Source organism: Sordaria macrospora, chromosome 7, assembly GCF_033870435.1.
Source record: "Sordaria macrospora chromosome 7, complete sequence".
Taxonomy (NCBI): Eukaryota; Fungi; Ascomycota; class Sordariomycetes; order Sordariales; family Sordariaceae; genus Sordaria; species Sordaria macrospora.
The window spans coordinates 1,533,340-1,558,054 of record NC_089377.1 but is presented as its reverse complement, the minus strand read 5'-3'; the positions used below and the strand labels follow the sequence as shown (position 1 = coordinate 1,558,054).

Genomic DNA, 24,715 nt, shown 5'->3' with positions numbered 1-24,715 from the left:
GCTAGAAACTTTTCAGCATGGCGGCGGGCACGTTCACATGTCCCAGGTAAACAAGCTCCTCAACACCCAAACCATTGAATTGTCATCTCACCACGGTCAGTCACAGTTAAGAGGTCGAGTATCGTGTTCCTTTATGATACCTTAATTCCAATGGAAAGTTGACAAGTCTGTGATTATCTCAGCTTCTGTGCCTCGCACACAATTCCTGTCCTTCCCTCGCTCCAAGTCCAAAACAAATGTTCTTAAACATCCTTGCAGCGACTGACGTAGATGCCTGCCCGCGAACACTTCCACTTGCAGTCTCTTCCACACCACTGCGGTGATTTATCGCGTGAACTACCCATGAGATCCTGGTGATGGAAAGGCTTAAAATAATATTGGTTGTTGTCGGGACTATATTTTTTTTTCCCAAACCTTGCAGACTCTGACCCCCTTTTCCACTCGCAGCTTGTTCATCAAGCTGTTGCTACAAGTACAGGGCGCCTACTTGAAGGTTTTATTTACTCCCCCACCCTAAAACACGGCAAATGCTATTATTCAATCTCAGCAATAACCTTCTTGGTGCTTCTGAAACGGCAAGTTCCGTGTATCAGCGGTTACCTCTTGCCGCTTTTCCAATATCTTCACGATAACTGCAACAAGAACTGGAAGCAGCGAAAGGTGTCGAGCACGGCATCCAGGCCAGACCAAGACCGGACTAAAAGATCCTAGACAGGGTTGTCTCCGCACGGGAAGGAGCCGAGAACTCAAGAGCGGTTTGGACAAGTGAGGGACGGTCGAACGGTGACAACAACCCCAGGCGCACTCACTCGGCTGCACCCCAGTTTGGACCTGAACAATTCAGCCCCCCCCTTCACCTCCGCTGTCGCTGCCACAACGCCCTTTCCATTGGTCTCCCTTCGAGAAGGCGGTCTCCTATTCACCATTCAAGCGGCCTTCTGCCTATCAAGTTGAACGGTCAAAAAAGGCAAGCAAGGAGTGCTGATCCGGGCGATTCCAGGCATCTTTCTCTTCCAGTTGCCAGTCCAGTCGGTTCAAAGTTGTGGTCGTCGTAAGACGTGCCGATACCGAACGTGACATCCATCTCGGCATTACAAAGACTGATAACACCACCACCACGACCACTACCAACACAACACACACTCAGCGCTCAGCATTCTTTCAGTCTCACTCAGCTACCGGGCCACCCGTTTCTTCTCTCCCACAAACATCGACCGCTCCATCAGGTTGTTGCACTTATAATAAGAAGAGGCTTGCGCTTTTCCAACCAACGCTTCCTTGCCTCTACTTGTTCCTACACCGTAACAGCTCGATTGATTTCCCTTGCGGACTGCCAATCTCGGGTATCGCCTACGCACAGCTTCGTGTTGCGCATACGCAGGTCGGACAACATGATGGCTCCTCATGCACGGGCCGCAGGTCCCCGTAAGAGATCGCGGGAGGATGATTATGCCGATGCCTCAATGGGAGGGGTATCAGGCTTTTCTGAGCATCGGAGTGTAAGTCTAAGCCGTCTTTCGCGTCTGTCAAGGGTCATCTCACCCGACGTCTTGCTCCTACTATATATCTGCCCCGCCCTTCCTCGCACGACTTCTGCTGTCAACATTCCCCCATCCGAGACCGTCCTGTCATCTGCCTTTGATGGGATGCTAACACCCGCTCCAGAAACGCCAGCAAATCTTGCCTGTTCGCACATCTCCCAACGCCAAGAGATGGCTTCATACACCGAGTGCCTTTCCGCAAGAGACCCCGCAGCCCGTCGTCTCGGGCTATGAGTACTATGGGGTGCCGGAACCATCAAATCATAATGAGCACCAGGTCACGGAGCAGCACGTATGGGCCGCCGAGCCTGAGCTCCCGTCCAACTATAGCCCGGAAAGCATGGACATGGAGATGATGGACTGCGAACCGGAGCCAAGGCATCAAAGCCAGCAGCATAATCATCAGCAGCAGTACCTCCAACCGGGCCAATTTCAACCAGACCACCTGGCGCCCGAACCGACCATCAGCAGCCGCATTCCGACACCGCTCCATTGCAGCTTCGCCGAGCAAGTCCGGGGCAAGCACTGGGGTGGAGCGGCGGGCAACATCAGCATGGATCACAGAGGATCATATGGGGTACCTCCTCCTACACAGCAGCACCACGAGCCGGCCGTCTCACTCTTAGGCCACGAGAGCGTCCCTCGCTCGCTCGACGGCGCCGCTGCCACTGCACAGGTAATGGAGGACTGGAGTATGGTCCAGAACCGTCGGCTTCCCTCGCCCATCAGCGAGGTAGGAGGAGATATGGAAGACAATGGCATGGGAGAAAGCCCGCGGATGATTCTCGGGTCATACCACCCTGGCCATCAGCATCACCATGACCATGATCACCACGGCCACCACCTTCAGCAACATGACCACCCCCTTCCGCGTCAACGCCTCAGCAGCCTCGACCAACTAACCCACAGCCACCCTCTTCTCTCCGCCATGCCACTACGCAACTCCTCCCTGAACAGCCAAATGGGACCTCGTGAGCCGACGCCCATTCCCCAAGGAGAAGGAGAATATCAAAACCACCATGGTCATAGTCATAGCCATGGCAGCATGGATGGCATGGACATGGGCTCTCCCCAGACATCGCCAAAAACCCTGTCCCCACCCAACAAAAGGGGACATCAACGCTCCAAACACACGGTCAGCTCGTGGACCATGGGAGCCAACCAAGCCGGAATGAAGAGGTCGTTTAGCATAGGGTATCGGGATGACTGCGAGAAGTGCCGGATGAAGGTTCCCGGTCATTTTAACCATATTATCGTGTCGTAGAGCGATGGTGGGAGGCGGTTGATTAGCTGACCTTTTTGCTCTTTTCTTTTGCTTTTGTGGGCGAGGAGGTTCGTGGGAGTTTGGGGCAAAGTACCTACCTCTTGGCTAGTTCCTGACGACTGGACGTGGGAGAGAATCGAACGGGCTGGAGAAACAGGCGTCCAGACATCCAGGGGCTCTCGGGAATCGAGGATTCAGTTCGTCTGGTCCATGTCTACTACGACCAAATCAGTGCCTCGATGGTCCAGCCTCAGGGTGGGCTGAGTCGAAAGCACTATGGTATGGCATCAGGTTTTTTTTGCCCTTTTTTATCGTGGGGTAACTCCTGAGGACGTGGGAAACGAAAGAAAGGGGAGCACTGGTCGGGGACATGGCCTTCAACGGCTTTCTGGGAAATTGAAAGCTCAAGATTCTGGTCTCCTTTGGTTTGATATGGTTTACCAGACTCAGATCAGTACGGTCAAATCACACACTGAGCAGAGATCAAACCACTTTGACATTTCTCCTTACACCAGAGGGCACTTTCCATTTAGCCCGCAGGAGATTGGAGGGCACATAACAGCGTTGGTTGAAAAAGAAAACCAAACACTAGCCTCATATTTCTTTTGCTTTCCCGCCAGTATATCAGGATTTTGGTCCGCTTTCACCGGTCCTTTCTTTTTTTTTTCTTTTTTGTCCTTCTGGAGTTTAGGGCCTTTTAGGAAAGACAGGAAGGAGTCACATTGACATTTACAACATCACACGGTCGTTTACTATATACCAAAGTTGACTCCCAGACTGGGGAGGAAACACAGCGCATGGAAAGGGAGAGAGGACTGGAACATGGGATGGTCGTTAATATCAGCCTGACTTGGTTTCAAGTTCAAATCATGGTGATCAGGTCACTTCTCAGTCTCTCAAGTCTCAACTCTAATAGCTCAAGTAGATGCACCGATGCATCACGCAGATAACAATAATTGGCGAATAAAATAATAATTGACAGACTTCGTCGTTAAATACCTCTATCCTGATTGACAACCGACGTCAAACTGCAAAGATCTCATCCGTAGCTGTGATGTCTGCTCTGTTCTAAATATGATAACAATGTGTGACCGTGGATGAGATGTACTAGGTCCCGGTCACCAAGTCCAGCTCTTTCACAAAGTCAAACCTGCCAGGTCGGCCTCATCTCCAGGGTAGGTATACAAGACATCCAAATACACTGAACACTTCTACTACTATGTTGTATCTTTATATACGTAAATCCATCTCCTCTGCGCCGATTTATGCAATGACTGACTCCTTTCTACACTATGGTACATTGGGGTAGGGGCTCTTTTGTCGAACATGTATCCTAGCCCGCTCGTTTCCTCTTATCTTGCATCCTCAACACTTCTTTGTCGTGTTGTTGAAACCGTAATTTTGCCGTACGCACATCCATCCCTTCATGCCGCATGGTACAGGTCTCGCCACGCGTTATCGTTGCGGTCTTCCAGCATCCAAGGTCTAAAGAAGGCTGCTTGGTGATTCCGTTCGCCCACCCCACCCGCCCAACATTTGTTTAAACAACCCTCATCAAATGCTTAGTTCCAGTGATGATGATATCAAATGCCCAGCAATGCCGATCATTGCCAGGCCACATACGGCCAAGCTGCCCGTAGGATAAGTTTTGAGGAGATGCCCATCATAAGCAAATCGAGGTGATGCCCCTACTCCATCATCCCCTCACGGTCATTTTGAGAGACCGCTTCATCTTGGTTCGTCTACCCCGGAGTATCACCCTTCATCTCGTTCTCCATCCGCTTCAACCCACTCACTTCTGCTCAGGCAAGCCCACCTTGTCAAGGGGGCCACCCTTCCTCTGGTTTTCCTTCTCCTTCTCGAACGCCTCTAGCGCCTTCTCCTTGATGACGCTCGTCTCCTGCTTCACAGCACCGACCAACGTGGGGGCCTGTCCCGCACCCGCGGCAACATCCTCCTTCTTCAGCGAGCCGGTAAGCCACCCCCAAAGTCCCGACTTCTCTGTGGCAGCTGCAGGTTGCTCCTCGGTCGTCTCCTTCGGTGTTGTCGCCGCCGCCGAGGGCCAAGTCGCGGCCTCTGATACGCTCGTTGTCGTCTGCTGCTGCTCTGTCGTCTCGTTCGCGATGGGAGTCGGGGCGCCAATGACGCTGGGGAACTTGGAGAAGATGGAGGGCTTCGGACGGCCGGCCTCGCGCTCCTGCTCCAGGTACTCCTCCACCAGCGCGGTCTGCTCCTCGGTCGCCTTGCCGGTGATGTAGGCCAGGCGGGCGGCCTCGAGCGAGTCGGCCTCCATCTTCTTCTGCGCCTCGATGAACTCGGCCTTGCGCTTCTTGTTGTACATGATCATGTCGGCAGCGGTGTAGGCGGTTACCAGGCCGGCCATCACTATGACGTATGTTAGTTCTTGGGTCTTGGATTTAGGAGGCCAGGAACCAGGTACTGAGTCTCGGAAACTGGTGGGAGACGCAAGAGGAAGCGTAGGAGCTAGACTGAACTAACCTGTGAAACCAATCAATCCCAAGACGGTGACCTTGTGCGCAGAGTCAAAGAAGCGTCTGCTGCCGTTGATGATCCGGTCCATCCTCGAAACCTGCGCCTGCTTCGCCTTCAAGTGCGCAGCTCTTAACCGCGCAACCCTTTGCTCTGGTGTCTCGACGAATCTGGGAGTGCCCTTGGGCTCCTTTGGCGAGCTCTTGGAGGCGTTGAGCCGGGGATCCGCGGACTTAGAGCTGGCATGGGGAGTCGTCGGGGTGAAGCGTGTCGCGTCCGAGACGCTGCGGGGGTTCGATGGGGGCGCCATTGGATCGGAGTTTGAAGCAGTATTTATATGATGTCCGGTTTCGGGAAGTAGGTAATCGGCGTCGAGGTCGAGTAAGTGTAGTCGGGTCTGGACGGGACTGAAGGACAGAATGGGGCTCTCGGGGGTGAGCTCTGACACTTTTTTACGTAGGCGAGGTAGGGAGGTATGGAGCTTGGAGATGTTGCCGGGAGCCCATCAGATCATCCAATTCAAGAGATTTTTTGGCCGAAAGCTTGCGAACCGCTACGAGCTACCCGGCCGCTAGCTTCCCACTCCAGCCACTAGCAGATGTGGCTGACACTCCAAACGCGGGGTCGAAGCTTGGACCGTCAACAGCTGGAGGGGAGCACTCTGCGAGCAATTGGAAGACTGTTCAGTGGCTGCCACATTGCCAAGCACCCGCCCCGGCTGCCCGACCGGGGTCTGTGTCTGGGCCGGCAACTGGACCGATGGAGGACGGGCAGAACGGGGCTCGATTTTTTTGACCGGCAAGACTCCATCGCGCGCCTCGAGTCGCCCGCTCGTTGCCCGATTATTGTCGCCCCGTCCGCACCCGCGAACGCAACCGCCAACCCGGTCACTACCCCCGCCGGACAACCCATACACCCCCAATTGCACCTTGCCGTCGTCGCAGGTTGCACCATCAACACACCAACCATGCGCCGCATTCCGAGGATATCGTCCACGGCCTCTGCCCTGTGCAGCTCTCCGTCGCCTGTCGCTTCCACATCGGCCGCTCCCCTCCGCACCCTGAGGGCCCAAGCTGCCGACTCCTCCTCCACCTGCCAGTCATGCAACTTCTCGACACAGATCTCCGCCACCCGTAACCGCGTCTGGCAAAACACGCTCCAGACACAACGCCGATGCGCCTCTACTGTTTCCGAGACCACTCCCGAAGCCCCGGTAGCCGACGCCGCCGCCGAAGTTGCGACCGAACCCACCTTGACCCTTGAACAACAGAGGAAGAGGAGAGGAGTAGCAGGATTCGTCGAAACCCACAGGACCATCAACCTTGTCCTTCCAGGGGACCGCAAGAGGGCCCCCTTCCCAGAGGAGATCACAGACCCCAACTATGAGCCTGCCGCGTCTGGCGCGGGGTTGCAAGAGATTGGCGGTATGTCCGACTGGTGGAACAAGCCGGAGCATTTCAGGGATGGCGGGAAGCAGTTTGAATACCAGGGCTTTGCCGCGCAAGAGAAGATCACAGACCCCAGGCTGTTGAAGGTCATTCTGAGGAGGGCGCTCGTCGAGGGTCTGGCTCTGAAGAAGTTCGGCGCCAACCCCAAGAACCCTGCGGATATCGCGGCGATTATCGGCAATGGCGATCACTGGGAGAGGACTGTCTCCGTGGAGATGTGCCGCGGGGAGAATGGTGAGCTGGCGCTCAAGAACGACAGCGACTTGCAGAAGGTCTGGATTCTCATGCGCAACGCGGCGGAAAAGGCCTACTACACACGCGAGTGGACGGAGGAGGTGGGCAGGCTACGTAAGGTCGGCGAGCACGAGCAGGCCAACCAGCTGCTCCAGGAGGGCAAGAAGCTCGGCTATCATTTTGGAAGCGAGGAGGGTTCCCGGGTCCAACTGAACGCCGAAAAGGCCATTGAGCTCCGCAAGTCCTGGAACAACGACTGGAAGGAGGCTACCATCCGGGACCCCGTCGTCAAGTTCTATGTACGTCCAGTTCCGCATCACATTGTCAATGACAAAATAGCTAACAATACTTTCCAATTCAACAGGCCGCCAAGCGCATCCAGAAAATGACCGGCCACCTCCTCTCCGACGGCAAGCTCACCAGCATCCAGACTGTCGCCAACTTTATGGATGCCCTCGTCACGCCTCCCAAGCCCAAGAAGCTTGCCGACCAGATTGAGCAGAGCAGCATCTTGCCCGAGCTTCCCAACGTCAAGGTTTACCCCAGGAGAATCACACCTGTGGACAAGGAGAAGATGGTTGGTCGCTGGAAGGTCATCGAGAAGGAGCTCCAGAAGCGTGAGATCCCTGTTCTCGGTACGGGTAACATCGGCAAGTACGTCGAGCTCAAGTGGCTTGGTAGCAAGCAGTAAGGAGTGGTGGCCGTCTGTGGTTGGTTGTAAAACGAGCGCAGCAGCAGCAGATGTGTATGGTTTGGACGTAGGACCACTTTTTATGGCGAATGGTTTACAGATGATCCTGGCCGGGATCAATATGGCGCCGGCCATGTGTATACTATCTATGCGCCCAAAAGATGGGCGCGTAGCCGTCTCCCTACTCGGTCGCAGTGGCTACTGCTGTGTACCGGTAAAGTGTATAATGTGGCATGTAGCATATACGGGTGTCTTTTTTGTTGTATACTCTCTTTGTTGTTTGTTCTTGCGCTGTTGTGATGATTACCCCTGAGTATGGGAGGGCGCACGAGCCATCTGTTCTCTGTGATGTTTTAGGCTATCTCATGGTTCAAGCTGACAAATGCGTCAAACTTGCTGTGCTGTTTCATTGTAGGTAGTTGACATACTCAGACCTGTGTTCACGGCCTTGTGAAATGAATACTTCAACCATATGCTCAGTCCTACGGAGGTGACAACGGGAGCTATCAACTTGTCCCGGTGTTAGCGCGAGACTTGAAAGCTGTGTTACTGCCCAATATCATAACAAAACCTGAAGCTGCAGCCAATCCTCTTCATCGCTTGTCAAGCAAATAACCGAGAAGAGACAACACGGGAGCTACTCCAAGAAAAGAATAAAGCTACGATACCGGTCAGAGAACGTCATTTGTAAAGCACGGCAACCCTCGAGGCCATCAGTTTGATACCTCTACCCCAGATAACAGCTGCAGGTACCTTGTTGACCTCCCCACTTTTGGAGGCCCCACTCACCTCATTGTTTGGAGCTCTCCTCAACGTCCACTCCTTTCTCTCACAAAACATCACCGCCTGTTTACCAACACTTCTCTATCATCGGTAAATATCCAAAGGAAGTAGATAAAAGAATGGCTTTCACACTCGACGAAAATTTGTTGAGCCAGCTCGAAGCTGCTTGGAATGGCGGAGATAAACCGCTCGACGCACTCGCCAATATTCTCGAAAGAATCGGTGATGGCGTCAGAGATCGTAAGTTCCTCCTTTAGTTCAGTGAACATATCAGGTTCCAAAAAATTCAGACAACAAATTCACTTATTCGATGTGTACAGAGCCAACTAGCTAACTCATAATACAGCCAGCTTAAGAGATCCTCTTAGAGAATCCGGCATTCTAGACTTCATCTTGAAAGTCTTACCAACAGAAGAGTTGGATCTGAGCTTGAAGCGTCAATGTCTGCGTGTGCTTGGTAATGGATGTGCCGACTGCGGTAAGAACTGTGTATGTCACCCCATATAAACTGAGCTGAAGCTAAACATCCTACAGATGTGAACAGAGCCAAGCTGGTTGAGTCTGGTGCTCTTCGTACCGTCATCCGTTTTCTGAACGACAGGCCCCTTCTTCCCCTGCTGTTGCCTGTGTTATACAACGTCATTGTTGATTATGGTATGACGCCCGTGAACTTTGGGATATGGATATGTGACTGACACTATTTTAGAGCCGGCACAACTTCAGGTCTGTGAAGCAGGGCTAAGCAAAGCCCTCGTAGCTCTCTTGCAAGAAGGTTCCCTTCAACCAGGTGGAGATAATGACCAAGCTCTCAACCTCATTAACAACATTTTCGAGTTACTCGTTAGCCAAAGTATGCACACCCATAACCCATTCAGTTTCATATCTTCCTTTGTACCTAGCTAACAAACACCCCCTACATAGAACCCGAACCCGAACTCGCCAACCCCTCCACCCCAGCCGTCTTCCTCACCCTCGCCGGCGGTTCTTCATCTGGCCTCCCCTCCCTCGAGCTCTTCAACGGCTTCTGCACCGTCGCCCTCGCCTACCTAACCTACGAATCCCTGCAACCAGCCTTCCTCTCCTCGGCCTCCAACATCCAGCACCTCCAACAAGCCTTCTACAACGCCTGCTTCTCGTACGAGAACCTGCCTGACGCAGACCTCGATGACCTCGACCAGCTCAAAACCGTCTGCACGACCTTCGTCACTTTACTCGCCGACCTCTCCGCCCATCCTTCCTTCTCGGAACTCTACCCCCTATCATCAGGCCCCAACGCCAGCCCCGTATCCAAGAAATTCCTCCTCTGGCTATCCTCCGAAAAATTCGCCAACCAGCACCTCCGCACCGCCGCCTGCCTGTGTCTCGGCAACTTATCCCGCTCCGACAAAGCCAGCACTTCCCTCGTCGCGGACCCTTCCGTCCACGTGCACACGCACCTGGCTTCGCTCCTGGCGCAAGCGCTCGACCCTGACCAGAAATCCGTGCCTGCCACCCCGCAGCTCTTGCACGCTCTCTTGTCGTTCGCGAAGAACCTGGCCATCCCGCAACCCAACAAGACGCCGCTAGGCGAAGCGTTCCTGCCGGATCTGCTGGCGGGTGCGTGGGTAAAGACGGGCGTGCAGCCGCAGGTGCAGTTCGCTGCTGTTTCGCTTGCGAGGCTACTTCTCGTAAACTCGCCAGGCAATGTGGCTAAGCTGTGTAAGCCGCTGGCGGAGGGGTTTAAGCACACGGAGAAGGAGGGAGAGGTGAAGAGTTATTTTCACTTATTGATGACGCTTGGGGCACGGTCGGATCTGGAGCCGACCAAGATTGAGACGGCTAGAGGGGCAATGAGTGTTGTTAGGGCTTTGCAGGCTGTTCCTCAGGAGGGAGAGGACAAGGTTGAGGTTGTGGATGAGAAGGATTGGACTCGGGAAGCATTCTATGAGGTGCATGGCTCGTTGATCGCGAAGCACTTGACGCATTTGCTTGCGCAGGGGAAGTATCCGGCTTTGAGGTCAGAGGTTCTTTTCGTGCTGGCGTTGCTTGCGCGGTCGACGGATGGAGGGGCGAGTGTGGTGATGAGGGTGTTGAATGAGGGGACGGAGACGGTCAAGAAGTTGGCGGTTGCGATTACGGGGAGCGAGGATGTTGCTGCTGGGTTGGAGGGCGAGTGTGGTGATAGTGGGAGGATCGAGGAGGTTAAGGATGAGAAGGAGGAGGAGGAGGATAAGCCGGCTGAAGTGACGTCGATCATGGAAGGGCTGAACCTCAACCCTCAACAGGCGGAGACTAAGCCATCGGCTGCTGCTGCGGCGAAGGATCGGGAGAACGGGCTGGTGTTGGTTGCGGAGATTCTGAGGGCTCACTCGAGCGAGCTGAAGGGGCCGAGAAAAGAGGTGTTTGAGGAGATCCTGAAGAAAGGAACGGAGTTGTTGCAGAATGATAGGAAGGGAAACTAGATTGAGCGGATGCCAGTCAAACGAACATTAGCAAAGAGTAATTGGCCTGCATCTTCACATCAGGGAGTCAACGGTTCAGCAGAGGGACAAGTAAAACAAGACGTGATCAAAAAACTAAACAAGAACTCAGGCATTTTGTTGCAATCCATATGAACTCCCCGATTGGTATCACCCAGAAAGAAGGACCTTTTGAAGTTGGTCAAGAATCATGCTTTTTCCGTTGTCCATTCATTGTGCGCTGCTCTAGCAAATCCCTATGATGCGTGTAGTAATTGAACCGTGTCCCGCTTTAAAAAGTGACGTGAAATCCCCCGGAACTACACGGCCCATGGTCGAGGATGTCCAACATGGTGGTCCTCGCCCAGGTGACAAGGAAAAGCATAACCGAGACCAGACCAGCCAAACACCGCCACAGAGATGCCGCTTCAACCACCCCGTCCAAGAGGAGCAATTTACTTGCTCTTCTCGGCCTCGGCAGCAGCCTTGTCCTTGGCGCGCTTCTCGCGGACACCAACGAGCTTGGCGTCGGAGCGAGCCTTGCGGAGGGCGCGGAAAGCACCACCCTCGACGTTGGAGGGGAGCTCGGACTTGTTGATCTCCTTGAAGCCGGAGACGATGGGGGACTCGACGCCGAAAGCAGCGGCGACGCTCTTGATGGTCTCGCCGGCCTGCTGGTCCTTGGGGGTATCGGCCTTCTTGGGCTTGTTGGACTTGCGGGGGAAGACGACGAGGCGGGCCTTGTAGGCCTTCAGGCGCTCGACATTGGCGGCAAGGGACTCCTCGGAGAGGTTGGCGCGGCGGGGGTCAACCGAGATACCGATGGTGGGAGCAAGGAGCTTGGGGATACCAGCAGCCTATAGTTTTGTATCTGTGTCAGAACCAAATGCGTTCTCGGTGATCGCAAATCTGCATGCGTCGTTGCGGTCCCATCTCTCAGGGTTCTCGGATGTTTCGTACCTTGAGCTCAGCGAGGGAGAAACCACGGCCGAGGCGGGTGCGGCGGTTATACTTGACAGTGCTGCACACAAAATCCTGTCAGATCTCCACGTTCTCTTCGAATGTTGTCGGAATGCAAAGGTTGTACTAACGGGCACCGGACAATGGGGCGGAGCTTGTCAACCGGGCGAGGGGCAAGAGCAGCAGCCTTGGCCTGGCGAGCGACACGGCGGGAAGCCTTCTTGCCAGCCTATTGTTTTCCCATCCGTCAGAATCATAGTTCCCAGCTTGCAGTATCCTCCTCCTGGTTCTGCGTGTGTGGTTTTAACGAACCTGGTCGAAGTGGCACCTGACGCGCCTCTGCCAATCCTTGCGGAAATCTGAAAATTCGTCAGTCCATGTCGTCGTTTTTTTTGCGATTGAAAGTCGTCGTCGTGGTTGTCGTCGGGCTGTCGCTCGGGATGGGGATATGCTCACGGTTGTTGGGAATCTGCTGGTTGTGCTTGATCGCCTATTACACCCAAAAAGTCGCGGTCAGTCAAATTGGACTTTCATCGTCAAAATAACATGGACGTCTGCTGTCGCAATCGTCCAGCAGCAATTCGGTACTCACCATTGTGACGGTTGTGGATCAAGCGCTCTTGATTGTCGAAGAGGTGCCGCCGGTCAGTAAAGGCAGATGCAATTTCGAGGTCAACACGGCACGGAGGAGTCGCTGGCCAAATTTTTGGCAGGGCTTGAAAACCCTATGGAGGGCGGTGGGGATTGGTGATTCGACCGGCCTGCCGGTGGGGCAGACTCGCCCTCGCCTGGGCAGAATTCAGTTCTTGGCAGCTGACCGACGGCTGCCAACTGGCTCGCACATAACCAAATTCTCCACTTTTCAATTGGCATTGACGGCTTGTCGAACTGCTCTTCACTTGCACAACGTCTTTGAAAGCCATGAAGGTGCCGCGGCAGTGGAAGTGCCAACATTCGCGACGGTCATCATGGTCAACATTCTGCACCAAGAAAACTCAAAGTCGGTCAACTGCTTCTTGACGACGTTCTACTTCTGAAGAGCCTGGGACATTTTCACTGCATCTGGAGCGTAGGAGTTTGCATCTACTGCATATCACCTTCCAGTGCACAATTGTGCGACGTCATTGCATACAAAGACGTCCAAGTCACCAAGGTTCTCAAAAGGGTTCAACACGACGCAGCTTTCATATCTGGCGAGGCACTCAAACAAGCTGTTGAATATTCCGACCTTTCCATATGTTTTCTTTTATTCATCGTCTTCTATAGCTGTTTTATCATGCTTCCATTTTGCCATTTTCCCAAACTCCAGTTTTCAACCCATGAATTCTTCCCATTGAGCAATGCTAACAAACCATCACCACTGCTTCAACGAGCAATTCTACTCTTTTCGAAGCCACGGTGCCACCTTGCACATGCTCTGATCTCCTCTTAAACCCATTGACGAGACCAGTTTGCCCGTCTCTCTTCACGCCTCCTCCCATCACCAACCCATCTTGGTTGCACTGCAACTTCGCCAGACTCTGAACCACAAGGTCATAGTCACCAAAGAAGCGATGCGTCCTCACATCTTCCGCGCCTGTCACTTCACCCTCTCCCGTTCCCGTCAACCCATGACCTAGCGTGACTCCCCACACGTCCTCAACCATGATGGCGTGGGCGTCCACATCTGGATCATTCTTTAGCAGGACCGAGTGCATATCCCCAGTGTAGCTGACAGTATCGCCATGCGCAACATCCATCGGGAACACCCAGCCCTTCCCATCATCAAGCGAGATAGGATGCCACGGCGTAACCAGCAGCGATCCTACTCCTCCTACTCCTGCCCTTCCTTCAGCCTCGGCCACCCTAACCAAACACATTCTCTCGTTCTCAACAGGCGTCTTCAGAACGGCTCTTACCTTCCTAAACCCCTTTGGCGTCTGTACCATCATTCCCTTTCGCAGCTCACTGATGGCAATCTCCCTTGACACCACCGCCTGATCACTATCCTCCTCTTGCTCTTCAGAAACAGCGATCTTAACCCTCGACTCCCCAGCAAAGCAAGGATTTCCGCTCCTGTTATACGCCCGCATGCTAATCTCGCCCGTGAACCCCGTGGTCCGACTCGGCTTCGGCGCCGGCAGCGAATCAAACGCCGCATCTAACCGGTCCCGACACTTGATGAACAGCGGGCTGTCGGTGCCATACATTAGTGGGCCAGGGTCCTTGAAGCTGTTGCACACCTGCCGGGCGTGCGCACCCGCTAGAGAGGGCAGGTAGTGGATACCCCAGCGGTTGTAAAAGTCCATGTTGGTCAGAGCCAGGGCGACTTGGCCGTCTTGGTTGTGGGCGGGGTCGTTGATGAAGGACGTGCTGCTGCCGGTGAGGTCTTGGACGAGCGAGCGGCAGTGAGGGTCAGAGGCGAAGGCGGGTTGGGCGGCGGGCAGAGTGGAGAGGAAAGATTGCAGCGAGGTGGCGAGGCTGCGAGCGAAGAAGCGTGGTTGGTGCTCGCCGTCACGGCGGAGGGGGTAGAGGGAGGAGAGGAAGGAGATGAGGGTGGAGCGGGAGATGTGGTAGGCGATTTGAGCGGGGGTCAGCTGCTTGACGAGGGGGTTGGGTCGGAAGATGTCTTCACACTTGGAGATGATGGTGTTGGTGATGTTGGTGAAGTGTTGGTAGTCGAGCGTGGCGAGCACCGAGGGAGGGGATTCGAAGTCGAAACCGTCGTCGATGGCTTCCTGGGCTTTCCTGTCGTAACTGAGGAATATGTCGCGGGACTGGCCGTATTGAAGGGTGCTGAGATTGAGAGTAAGTTGCATCAAGGAGTCTGGGTCATCGACCTCCTTTTCGGGCTGGGCAGGCTCTGCTTTCTCAACCGCCTGCTCTGTTATCTCATCCTCTTTTCCAAGCCCGACGGGCTCTACCTTGTCCACCGACTGTCCCGTTGTCTCCTTGAGACCCAAGTACTTGGGGTAAGTAAGGCGTAAGACGACATTGTTTGCGAACGTCGATAGGAGGTTCGCAACCGAATGAACGAACACAGTTCCCTATTATTCTCTTCGTCAGCACTCACTCTACTTTCTCTCATCATCAACCAATCCCCAAAACCACGCGCGAAGTACTACTCACAATCATCCCCGCATCCGGAATAAACGAATAACCCCCGCCTCCAATCTCCGCCACGCTCTTCAACAACCCACTCCTCAGCGAGTATCCAAATCCAAACGTATGAATACTTGCCGGCAACCTCTCCATTCCTTTCAGCTTTGCCACATACCCTTGCGCCGGACACATGTGATTCGGCATACCATCCGTCAGGACCATGAGCGCCGGCACCCTTCCACTCCCGCCATTATCCTTCCCGAATAACTTGAGTCCCTCGACAATGCCTCCCCACAAATTCGTCGCGCTAGTGGGTTGCATCCCGCCCAGGTTCCTCTCCGTTTTCTTCTTGTTGAGTGCCGTCATGGGCATCAACGGTTGCAGGACTTTGGCTTCGGTAGAAAAAGTAACGATGCCCAGACGGTCGGATTCATTAAGCGTAGAGGCAATGGTGCGGGCGGCGTGCTTGACTAGGTCTAAGACTGAGAGGCCGTTGTGCTCCGGGTGTTGCTGGTCTGGGTCGTCGTCGGAAGTGGTAGTTGGCACTGGAGCGTCGGCAGACATGCTGCCTGAGACGTCGATGGCGAGGACGATGTCGCAGGGAACATGGTGGAAGTCATGATCTCCGCTTTGGAAGTTGGGAGGAGAAGAAGGGGGGATGACGCGGAGGAGAATGCCGCCATTATGGGAGGGGAGGGTGTGGATTTCGAGGTTGGGGGCCGCGGGTTGGTTTTCTGAATCTGCGCTGGGGCTTGCCGCGGTTGCGGAAGAGGGCGAGGTGGAGGATAATATAGGGATGGTAAAGGGGGTCTTCATGTTGAATGGATTGATTGGGTTAGGTTTGTCCGGGAGAATTGTAGTGTATAGGTGACAAGGTGTTTCGGAAAATATCCGAAGGGGTGCGTGCGGGTCGTTTGGGGGCCGGGTTGACGGGAGAAGGCCGATGTGACTGGCCCGCGAAGGTATCTGTGTGTAGTGTAACTGATAAGAACCGAACTGCCGGTATCGAAGAACGAGGTATATGTAGGTACCTCGAGGTAATCGTGACGGTGTTGTCTTTGCAGTTATCTCCGGGTTAGAAGCTCCTAAACGATAAATGATGTGTGCTGCGAGCGAAAAGATATAAGATTGGGCTGCTGCTGCCGTTTCTTTGACGGCTAACGGAAGGTATGTGTCGGCTCTGCGGTCAATGCATCACCTGTGGGCAGATGTAATCAGATGCGGCTCAAACCAACAAAACATGTGACGCTTTATTTGATAAAGATGTCGCTTATAAGTCAGAGACGTGACCTCGTCAAAGATCAAAGAGGCATCCAACTTAACCCAGGAATTTGTCCATCCCTTCATACTGTACGATTTGCCTTCCTCAGGCAACAACAATGGATCGAACTACTGTAGATGGTATGGAGGAAGGATACGGTTCTTGGTCCGTATACTCGCCCGGATTGAAGGCCGAGACTGACCCATGAGCCGGTATGAGAGGCGGCCTTGACATCCGCCCAGCGCTTGGCAGCTCAGCGATGTTCAAATTAAAGCGGGCTTATGGAGAATTGATGAACAAACATTGTGGAGAGGGAGGACATTGACCAATGACCAGAATACCTAGTGGCAGAGGAAATACCGACGGTATGTATCTGGTATATCGCCACGAGTTATCGCGCAACGACACAGCCAGTCGGCTTTCTTTGTTGCGAGATGTCAGAGCTGCTGAGCCACCCGGCCGAGTCCAGCGCCGATGACCGGGACCACCTTGGCGCCGACAATCCCCAAAGACAAACCGCTGTGAGAGTTCGAAGGGATAGGCGCAAACATCGGTCCTTCTTCCACGTTGTTGGCATGCAGCAGGAGGCTGAGTTGTTTCACCTTAGAAGATGTTGAGCTTTGAAGTAATCCACAGCGGAGAAACCATCTTGAAATCGGAGCTGTGCAAATGCAAATTGAACAGCGCTGAAAAAGACAAAAAGGGTCTGTGTTAAGGAATATGGGATGGAGAGAAGGGTCGTGCACCATGTGGGGCAACTGCAGATATCCTCCACTTTTGATGTTCCCCGCCAACCAAGCATGTGGTAGGAGGGCCCCATCTTCTCCACGCTCTGTGCGTTTTGAACGACGGGGCATTTCCATTTCTCCATCATGAACTTTGTGCTGAATCCGATTTCAACATTTCACTTTCTTTGTTTCCTCGTTCACCAACCAGACGAAGAATGTGCCGTGACTCCTTACAAAACTGGCCTCCAAAGCACAACCCCTTTGATTCTGTCTAGACTTCATATGACCATCCGTCCCTCTTCATTCGCCCTTCAGGACATATGTTTTTTGCCTTTGGCGTCTAAGCCTCAAAGTCAGGGTTGGCTTGGCCGAGGTCATTGGCGCTTTGACGAAGTCGGCCAAAAACGATGACATCTTGGCAATCCATCACTGCCCTGATTCAGTGGATTCTTCAACCCCTCGGGCGCCGACGACTTCCGTTCACTGGCAACTGAACCAAACACAACACGCACGAACAGTCGCGCGACAGTTCACAGGACTTATAGCGTACAGCATCGGTATCACTCGGGATGATCCTGATCGTCATAGATGTCCATTCAACGTAAGGACACCACGTAGGGGTTGTACACCTGGGCACACCGCGGATCTGTCCGGTAGTTGGGCACGTGCTACGTTTCGCTCCAAGAAATCATACGCAAACGCCGATTGTTGACTCTCCGAAACGTCTCCATCCTCGGAGTCGTGGCCCCGTCTTAGCCTCTTCCGTTCCCGTGGAATCCACTTTATGTAATGCGCGATGACGACGGCGCCATCTTCTTTTTTTGTTGCGCATGTCTGTCGTAGGCCATCATTACCACCAACGAGCACCACGTAACCGCCATCAGCCTATGTCAAAAAAACACGGATGGGATGGTGGGTTGATATAGCGGATGGGTGGGCAGTTGAGGACCAAGAAACGGCCGTGAATCGACTGATGGGCAACCCCGGTTCCACACGCTCTTTGAGACGTTGTCGTCTGCAAACACCCGTCCTACCGTCGTTCAGCCACCGGCGCCTCGCGATGAATACCCTGAATCTGGCACTGCAATGTCAGAAGGCCACCATTGGTGATGCCGACTGGGCAGAGAACCACGGAGGATGCCGGACATCTGTGCCCTTCCTGGCCTCCTTCACACCCTCACACCCTTTCCCCCCACGCCTCTTTTCTGAAATAAGCGTTTACCAAATCCCCATAGCTCACCTCATGCTCTCATTGGATGCCATTGGACATGTCCTCCATCTCTTTTCATCTTTCCAGTCTTCCCCAGCCGTCCCGAGCGTCGAGACATCCCCGTCCGGCTTTAAGAACTGCGGGGAAGGCTCCGATCACCCCAAACACTAACGCAACAAGGGCAGCGATGCAGCGCACTTGTGGCCCACTTGCATACGAGGCATCGTCGAACACCACACATCACTGGCTGGCTTTGTCACTTTTGGCTTTTGCTTGGCTTCTCGACATGTCCCCCCAAAGTGTCGCAGTTGTCTCAAATATGGGGGGATTTCCCCGGTTTCGCATCACATCCCACCATCTGCTCACACATCTGCCCAGCTCGCTGCGGCGAGCCGTGTCCACACCAGCGGCAGTGTAAGTCCAATCTGCGGCCAAGCATGCAGACGTGTTTCCTATTTCTCCCGTAGTCAAGGCTCTTTTTCCCGAATCAGGCTTCAAAATGATGGGCGGCGGGGAAGATGATGGGGGGACATGAGACTGGGGGATCACCGCCAACAAGCTTTGTGCGGGTTGAGGTACCAAGTTACCGTGGCTACGTAAGGGTGTGAAGCTCCGAGATGCGGCGTGCCGAGAAACTGATAGGGAATCCTATCCTTTCTTTGATTCGTCATTCTCTTTTTTGTTACAGTTTACTTTCAGTCAACGTTTGCCACTGATATCGGACAAAAGCTCAGCCTTCCACGTCTATATATCCCGTCTCCCACCACCTCCATTGTGTCTTGAACTTGAAGTCTTTGTTCTCAAGCCCTCCCTGCCCTCTCTCACAAACCAAAAAGTCAAATCTCCAATCTAGCTGCCTGGTACTACCACACGCAACAAAACAAATACATACACTACAACACATATCTACACCTTCACACTCACTCAGTAAGTTGAACCAAATCAAGTACACTACTCAGTAACGAACAACCACTCACACCTCATGTGTTCAACAGAAATGGAAGTCAAGACCCCCGTCGTCCTCGCTCCCTCCATGGCTCCCCGCTGCTGCCAATGCAAGACCATGCTTGTCATCAGCAACTCCTGCTGCCACTGCGCCCACCACCAGTGCTCCTCCTGCGTCTAGATTCGCACACCACTCCCTTCGAGCACACCGGGCCGATACAACCTAGCGATGGTTATTTCCCACGCTAGTAGTCAAACCCGTCTTCAACCGGCCATCATGGCCTAACGACATCCATTTCGTCCCCTTCTTATAACGGGGATTGTACGACTATTTTTATGACACACAACTTGATTTTGATACCCGGCGGAAACTTCAATTCAACCAATTTCGGAGGGTTTTGCGATTGTTTTTGGATTCGATTCGATTCTTTGGCTGCGCTTTTTTCACACACACTTGCATTGGATTGGATTGGATTGGATTGGATTGGATTTGGGGGATACCAGGCCATGGTCGGAGGTGTTATCTTCGCCAGCATGTCAGTTGTGACAACATTTGGATGGGAGTTTTTGGGCAGCGCTGCGATGCGATGATGCGTTGGTGGAACATTGTGTATTTTGTCCAGTACGTAATGATATTGGAATTTATCATAACAATCTGATGCCTACCTTGACGTGAGATTTTGTTAGTGTTCATATGTTGTTCATAAGATGAAGGAAAGTGTTGGGAAGGTGCGATGGATGGATAGCTTGGAGGGGCACGGAGAATACGTATTTGGAGACGGCCACGGCACCCTGTCGAAATTTAATTTCCCAGTTCACTGATCATCACTTTTCCATCAAGAAACGCCATCAAGCAGTCCTCTCCCAAAAGATTTGAGGTTGTCGGCAACCTATCAACGACATGTCGCCGTGGAGTCTACGTCGATCAAGCCATGCCGAACGGCTCTGTACACAGTAGTAAGGCGATTGTTCATCTGAACATGACACCGTAATTGTCGCTGACAATATCATAGGTTCGAACGTAGCAAGATGGAGGTGCCCGACCTTTCATCCGGTTTTCCTTCCTGCGAATCCAACCCTGCACTCCACATCGCCCCCAAACGGCTCCCCCACGAGGCTTCCTCACGACGTCCACGACTGGATGATCTATACGGCAGGGATTCAACCCACCATCAGCATGGCGGATGACACTAGCGGGTTGTGGATGCTCTCTGGGGACTTGAGAATAAAATCATGGAGCCGAGCCTACAAGGACTCCGAGTTACCACGAGGATATCTGGTTCCGAAGGCTACCAGGACATGAAGCACGCAGTGACTTCAACACCGTCACTTCGCTTCTGTTTGCTAAGATGTCAACCGCGGAGACATTATTCATGGGGTATCCACATGCCACATCAGACGGCATCAAACATTACATGTCGTCGGTTCATCCGTCGTCTCAACTTCTTCGGCCTGAGTTTGATGCCGAACTTTGGCACCCTGGTCGGTCATACCGACCGCCAACATGTACCGACCGAGCGCCGACTCGATCCTCCCGCGGTGTATATCTGGAACTCTCCTCTTCCCACTTCTCCCCTCTCTTTCTTTCCCCTCCATCCTCACCTGCACCCCTCATCTGCCGAAGATACCTTATTCTCCTTCCACCTCCCGCGGGCTATATATATCTCTATTTCCACTCCTCATCCTTCCCTTCCACATCCTCTTCCACCTACTCGTCGACATCTACTTTCACTTGAGCAAATTTCCTCACTGATCCCGTACCCAGCCGACCAGCTACTGCTGGATTGTGGGTCAGGGAGCTGAACGCCTTTTCTGCTCCGCCGTCTTCTGAATAGTATTCAGTTGTCCCTCATTCTTCAACCAGCACCGAGCGTTGAACGCCGGCAATCCAGCCAAAATGCGACCATGGGATACAACGGATCCAAACGGCAAGATCGACGCACTGGATGTCCTCCCGCCACAAGTCCGCCTGCCGATGCTCGAGGATTGCCTTGATGCCGGTCTCAAATATTCTTCCGAGCTTGCTGCACTTATTGAGCTCTCAGTTCAAGAGAATATTGATGACGTGGACGATGATGCGGAGGCGGACGCATTCGGGAAAAAGAACCTTGATCAGTGGATCAAAGAAGCAAGTGAGTACAACGACCCAAATATAGCTGAACTACACGGGCATGGCTGACCAGATGAAGATGAAATCAACGAGGAACACAAGTATTTAGAGATCCTTGTCGGCATACAGGGAAAGACCGGAGCGGGGAAGACGTCTTTACTCAATGCCCTTCTCGGATACAAGGACATGCTGCCCTCCAACGACGCACTTGTTGCCACCGCTGCGATCTGCCAGGTTGCTTATAACTATTGCGATGATTCTAAAAAGGCGTTTCGTGCAGAAGTCACGTTCCGGAAACACATGGAGGTTAAACATGAGCTAAACAGGTTTTTCGAAGACATCAAGCTGCGGAACCAACTGTTGAACGGAAGAGGCAAGTTTGAAGACGATGACGACGATAAGGAAGGTCTTAACAGCAGTGACCTCGGTGAGGTCATCGAAAGAATCAATGCAACTGCCGAGAAAATTGGTCCTGTCTGGGGATACAACTTGACTGAGTTAGAGGGCATGTCGACGCAGGATCTGCTGACAAAAGATGATCCGGCAGTGAAGCTCCTGAGTACAACGAAAAAGATCCACTCATCCGACCTTGCAACTTTTGCGCCAGCGATCAAGCCATACTTGGACGCCACTACCACCAACATATCAGGAAGAGCTAGCAGGGAGACGAGGGATATGGCCGTCTGGCCGCTGATTGATCACGTCAAAGTTTACGTCAAATCGGACATTCTTCGGGGCGGAATTGTACTTGTTGACCTGCCGGGTCTCGGAGAAATTGTCGAGAGTCGAGCGGCCGTGGCAAAGAATTTCTACAACAAGCTTACTGTGACCATCGTTGTCACACCCTCCGTCCGAGCGGCCGGCGAGAAAACAGCTGTCAATCTAATGACGGAAAACCAGGAGATAACCATGCGGATGAGTGGCAAGCTTGATGATTGCGGGTATTGCATCGTGTTGTCCAAAGCCGATGATGGCATTGATTGGGAGACGACAGCACGAAACCAGGGCAGGCAGGATGACATCAAAATAATGGGCGACTTGTTCAGGAAAATCGCGGATGAAACTGCCGCCGTGAGGAAACTAAAGCCGGAGTTGCGGAGACTGGTAGGCTCCTTGAGCAAGAACAACAAAATCAGCAAAGAGAAGAAGAGAATCTTAGTCGCTGAGTTGAGGGACAAGAGGGAGAAGAAGCGAAAGCATCTAAAGGCCCTGAATGACTTTCAATGGCAAAAGAAAGAGTCTCATTGGGGAAAGATCTTCACGGCAGTCCAATTTCGCAGCTCCATTCTAGAACGGGATATTAACCGCCACCTAAGGGGAAAGCATGCAGTCTTCATGAAGAATTGTCCTGGCGCAGACGCTCCTTATTGTCCGCCCAAGATTTTCCCCATCAGCGTCAGAGCATATTGGCCGCTTCGCAAAAGAATCGAGGATGACCCTGATGCGCCACAAGAAGAGCCGATGGAGGGATTTCCAGATGAGGCCTACACAGGCATTCCAGCTCTTAAGAGCTGGTTGTACGAGGCCACGATCCCACCGAGGGAGCGCCATATGAAGGCGCTCCTCCACAGACTCGTTGGCTTGTATAATAACCTGCAGACATGGTCCGACCAAGAGTGCGAGAAGATCAAGCTGGAGATGACGCCGGAGGAACTGCAGGAGAAATATCTCAACACGGAGTACAAGATTCTGGAAAAGGTGAGTTACTTACATCTACTGGGAATTGAGCCACCGTGTGTTACATAACCGGACTAACCTTTTACCCCGTCTTTCACACGTACAGAAACTCAGAACATTTGGAGCCGATTTTTCCAAGGATGTTGCAGATTGCAACCCTCTTAAGAACACAAATAAGGCTCTGGCCACCTGCGTCGAGGAATGTGTCGACCAGGTCAACAATTGGATCTACAAAGATTCCCAACGCGCCAATCCTCACGCCAAACTTGCCTACGCCACCTTCCTCGCTATCATCAAATCCGGCGGCGGTTGCTTCCTTAGCCGGGCCAAGGGTCAACGTATCATCTACGACTGGATGGACGGTCTTGCCAACACCTTCAGGAACCAAGTCGTATCGCAGTGGGTTACCTCTCTGCACAAACAACTACCCGGTCTTGAGGCTCCTGCTGGCGCCGCGATCGATGCACGGTGGGATCATTGTGTCGATACGATCATTGGAATCCTCAAGAAAAGCTTCCCGCGCCAGAGACAGTATCTTATTACCAAAATTTCCCCTCTCAAATCTATCAAGGAAGAAATCAAAGACGCTATCGGGAAAGTCCTCGATGATGTGGCTGTGAACTCGGACGGTCTGCATAAGGAGCTAGCGGCGGATATGAAGGACAGGTGGAAAACAACGTTCAAAAGGGCGGCAGGAGCAAAGCTGAAGGGGAAGGGCAGCATGAAGAATCGACACCAGGTCCTGATTAAGTTTGCAAAAACCAAGGCAGCCAAAACGTATAAGGATGCGGTAGCGAAAATGAAGAAGGAAGTTACGGATGAGATCAACAAAGTCCCCAAGCAACTGGAACTGATTTTCATGAGAGGCGTGGAAAAGTTGAGGCAGCAGGTCAAGCTTATCATGGACAACATTGTCGAATATGAGAAGAAGCAAGGTGATGGTGGCAGCGTGGAAGGCTTGAAGGAGGAGGAAAGTGAAATCGGCGGCTCCGAGGACTTGAGGAGGCAGAAGATTGAGCTACAGGAAAGTATCAAAGCCATGCTCTACAAGTGGTTCTCTTCGTGGGATGGATGTACGGATGACATTCCCATGACCGACGCCGAAGATCATGAGCAGGGGACGAGGGCAAGTTGGTTGAAGCAGAGCCAGATTCTGACAAGTTTTAGCTTGGGAGCTCTGGGTGAAGTCAGAGACGAACTGGAGGAGGATTGCGAGGACCAGATGATCGATATGATTCTGGAGAATCACGCAGAGGAGGATAAGATAAAGGTCGAGGAGGAAGATGAGGATTCCGATTGAGAACGGGATCCCAGCAGACGAAAAGGAGGGTGATGACTTTATGGACGTACTGGGATGGGAGACTCCATTCGGTTCCGGGGTTGAGTTGGGATCTGGTTGATTTGGGCGCATTTGTTCCATCCCTTTTTTTGCGGTTGAAATCCAGCTTCAATGCTCGCAACTTGGAAGGGGAGAGCGAGGAGAGTCGAAGTTCGAATCTCCCAATGGTCATATTGGGGTCTGCCATGGAAATCAACTGGGGGTTTGATATGGGAGTTAGACGGATGGGAACGAAGCATATGATACCCGGCGCATGGTGTTGACTGGCTTCGACTTTTCAGCCTTGATGAGGATGAGACCAGATCCAAGTGGTACCGCGGAAGAAGCGATTCACAATTTTCAGGGGCCTGTTTCGTATGAAATTTACGTAGAGCCATAGGAGATATCGACCATAAAATACACTTTAGAGACTTACACGTTAATTGATAATTGATGCCGACATGAGGAACTCGATGGTTGAAGTCAGTCTCCCTCAACACGAACCAACCATCTTGAGTCTTGGCGGGAGTTTGAAG

General features: G+C 52.9%; 7 protein-coding genes across 7 annotated transcripts; 4 read left to right on the top strand and 3 right to left on the bottom strand.

Annotated features, from left to right (window-relative positions):
- The first annotated feature begins 641 nt into the window (after positions 1-641).
- Positions 642-3,813, top strand: SMAC4_03270 (uncharacterized protein). Its single transcript, XM_003352901.2, has 2 exons — positions 642-1,499; positions 1,666-3,813. Exons 1-2 carry the CDS (start codon positions 1,392-1,394, stop codon positions 2,803-2,805), a joined length of 1,248 nt encoding a protein of 415 aa, XP_003352949.1. The 5' UTR covers positions 642-1,391; the 3' UTR covers positions 2,806-3,813.
- Positions 3,814-4,340: 527 nt separating this feature from the next.
- SMAC4_03271 (uncharacterized protein) lies at positions 4,341-5,804 on the bottom strand. Its single transcript, XM_024655450.2, has 2 exons — positions 5,305-5,804; positions 4,341-5,190 (listed from the first exon to the last, which is right to left on the bottom strand). The coding sequence occupies exons 1-2, from the start codon at positions 5,603-5,605 to the stop codon at positions 4,598-4,600; spliced, it is 894 nt and encodes a 297-aa protein (XP_024511336.2). The 5' UTR covers positions 5,606-5,804; the 3' UTR covers positions 4,341-4,597.
- Positions 5,805-6,257: 453 nt separating this feature from the next.
- On the top strand, positions 6,258-7,971 carry SMAC4_03272 (uncharacterized protein). The gene is made up of 2 exons (XM_003352903.2): positions 6,258-7,276; positions 7,342-7,971. The coding sequence occupies exons 1-2, from the start codon at positions 6,263-6,265 to the stop codon at positions 7,666-7,668; spliced, it is 1,341 nt and encodes a 446-aa protein (XP_003352951.1). The 5' UTR covers positions 6,258-6,262; the 3' UTR covers positions 7,669-7,971.
- Positions 7,972-8,004: 33 nt separating this feature from the next.
- SMAC4_03273 (uncharacterized protein) lies at positions 8,005-10,892 on the top strand (the record flags this gene model as incomplete). The annotated part of the gene is made up of 5 exons (XM_024655451.2): positions 8,005-8,691; positions 8,798-8,929; positions 8,986-9,105; positions 9,158-9,301; positions 9,373-10,892. Exons 1-5 carry the CDS (start codon positions 8,571-8,573, stop codon positions 10,890-10,892), a joined length of 2,037 nt encoding a protein of 678 aa, XP_024511337.1. The 5' UTR covers positions 8,005-8,570.
- A 180-nt stretch (positions 10,893-11,072) lies between these two features.
- SMAC4_12601 (60S ribosomal protein eL13) lies at positions 11,073-12,531 on the bottom strand. Its single transcript, XM_024655452.2, has 6 exons — positions 12,442-12,531; positions 12,306-12,339; positions 12,162-12,208; positions 11,981-12,078; positions 11,850-11,910; positions 11,073-11,746 (listed from the first exon to the last, which is right to left on the bottom strand). Exons 1-6 carry the CDS (start codon positions 12,442-12,444, stop codon positions 11,345-11,347), a joined length of 645 nt encoding a protein of 214 aa, XP_024511338.1. The 5' UTR covers positions 12,445-12,531; the 3' UTR covers positions 11,073-11,344.
- Positions 12,532-12,779: 248 nt separating this feature from the next.
- Positions 12,780-16,264, bottom strand: SMAC4_03274 (uncharacterized protein). Its single transcript, XM_066089917.1, has 2 exons — positions 14,958-16,264; positions 12,780-14,875 (listed from the first exon to the last, which is right to left on the bottom strand). Exons 1-2 carry the CDS (start codon positions 15,744-15,746, stop codon positions 13,193-13,195), a joined length of 2,472 nt encoding a protein of 823 aa, XP_065947720.1. The 5' UTR covers positions 15,747-16,264; the 3' UTR covers positions 12,780-13,192.
- Positions 16,265-20,835: 4,571 nt separating this feature from the next.
- SMAC4_03276 (uncharacterized protein) lies at positions 20,836-24,642 on the top strand. The gene is made up of 3 exons (XM_066089918.1): positions 20,836-21,206; positions 21,264-22,882; positions 22,968-24,642. Exons 1-3 carry the CDS (start codon positions 20,972-20,974, stop codon positions 24,159-24,161), a joined length of 3,048 nt encoding a protein of 1,015 aa, XP_065947719.1. The 5' UTR covers positions 20,836-20,971; the 3' UTR covers positions 24,162-24,642.
- The last annotated feature ends 73 nt before the right edge of the window (positions 24,643-24,715 follow it).

What these genes read in the sequence shown, in the direction of transcription:
- SMAC4_03272 (XM_003352903.2), top strand. Translation starts at nt 6,263, where the DNA reads ATGCGCCGCATTCCGAGGATATCGTCCACGGCCTCTGCCCTGTGCAGC. An exon ending in ACCCCGTCGTCAAGTTCTAT is followed by an intron (nt 7,277 to 7,341) that starts GTACGTCCAGTT and finishes CCAATTCAACAG; the next exon opens with GCCGCCAAGCGCATCCAGAA.
- SMAC4_03270 (XM_003352901.2), top strand. Translation starts at nt 1,392, where the DNA reads ATGATGGCTCCTCATGCACGGGCCGCAGGTCCCCGTAAGAGATCGCGG. An exon ending in GCTTTTCTGAGCATCGGAGT is followed by an intron (nt 1,500 to 1,665) that starts GTAAGTCTAAGC and finishes CACCCGCTCCAG; the next exon opens with AAACGCCAGCAAATCTTGCC.
- SMAC4_03274 (XM_066089917.1), bottom strand. Translation starts at nt 15,746, where the DNA reads ATGAAGACCCCCTTTACCATCCCTATATTATCCTCCACCTCGCCCTCT. An exon ending in TTCCGGATGCGGGGATGATT is followed by an intron (nt 14,876 to 14,957) that starts GTGAGTAGTACT and finishes AGAGAATAATAG; the next exon opens with GGAACTGTGTTCGTTCATTC.
- SMAC4_12601 (XM_024655452.2), bottom strand. An exon ending in CGCCCCATTGTCCGGTGCCC is followed by an intron (nt 11,911 to 11,980) that starts GTTAGTACAACC and finishes TTTTGTGTGCAG; the next exon opens with CACTGTCAAGTATAACCGCC. An exon ending in TCTCCCTCGCTGAGCTCAAG is followed by an intron (nt 11,747 to 11,849) that starts GTACGAAACATC and finishes ACAAAACTATAG; the next exon opens with GCTGCTGGTATCCCCAAGCT.
- SMAC4_03271 (XM_024655450.2), bottom strand. Translation starts at nt 5,605, where the DNA reads ATGGCGCCCCCATCGAACCCCCGCAGCGTCTCGGACGCGACACGCTTC. An exon ending in GGGATTGATTGGTTTCACAG is followed by an intron (nt 5,191 to 5,304) that starts GTTAGTTCAGTC and finishes CATACGTCATAG; the next exon opens with TGATGGCCGGCCTGGTAACC.
- SMAC4_03276 (XM_066089918.1), top strand. Translation starts at nt 20,972, where the DNA reads ATGCGACCATGGGATACAACGGATCCAAACGGCAAGATCGACGCACTG. An exon ending in TCAGTGGATCAAAGAAGCAA is followed by an intron (nt 21,207 to 21,263) that starts GTGAGTACAACG and finishes GACCAGATGAAG; the next exon opens with ATGAAATCAACGAGGAACAC. An exon ending in AGTACAAGATTCTGGAAAAG is followed by an intron (nt 22,883 to 22,967) that starts GTGAGTTACTTA and finishes TCACACGTACAG; the next exon opens with AAACTCAGAACATTTGGAGC.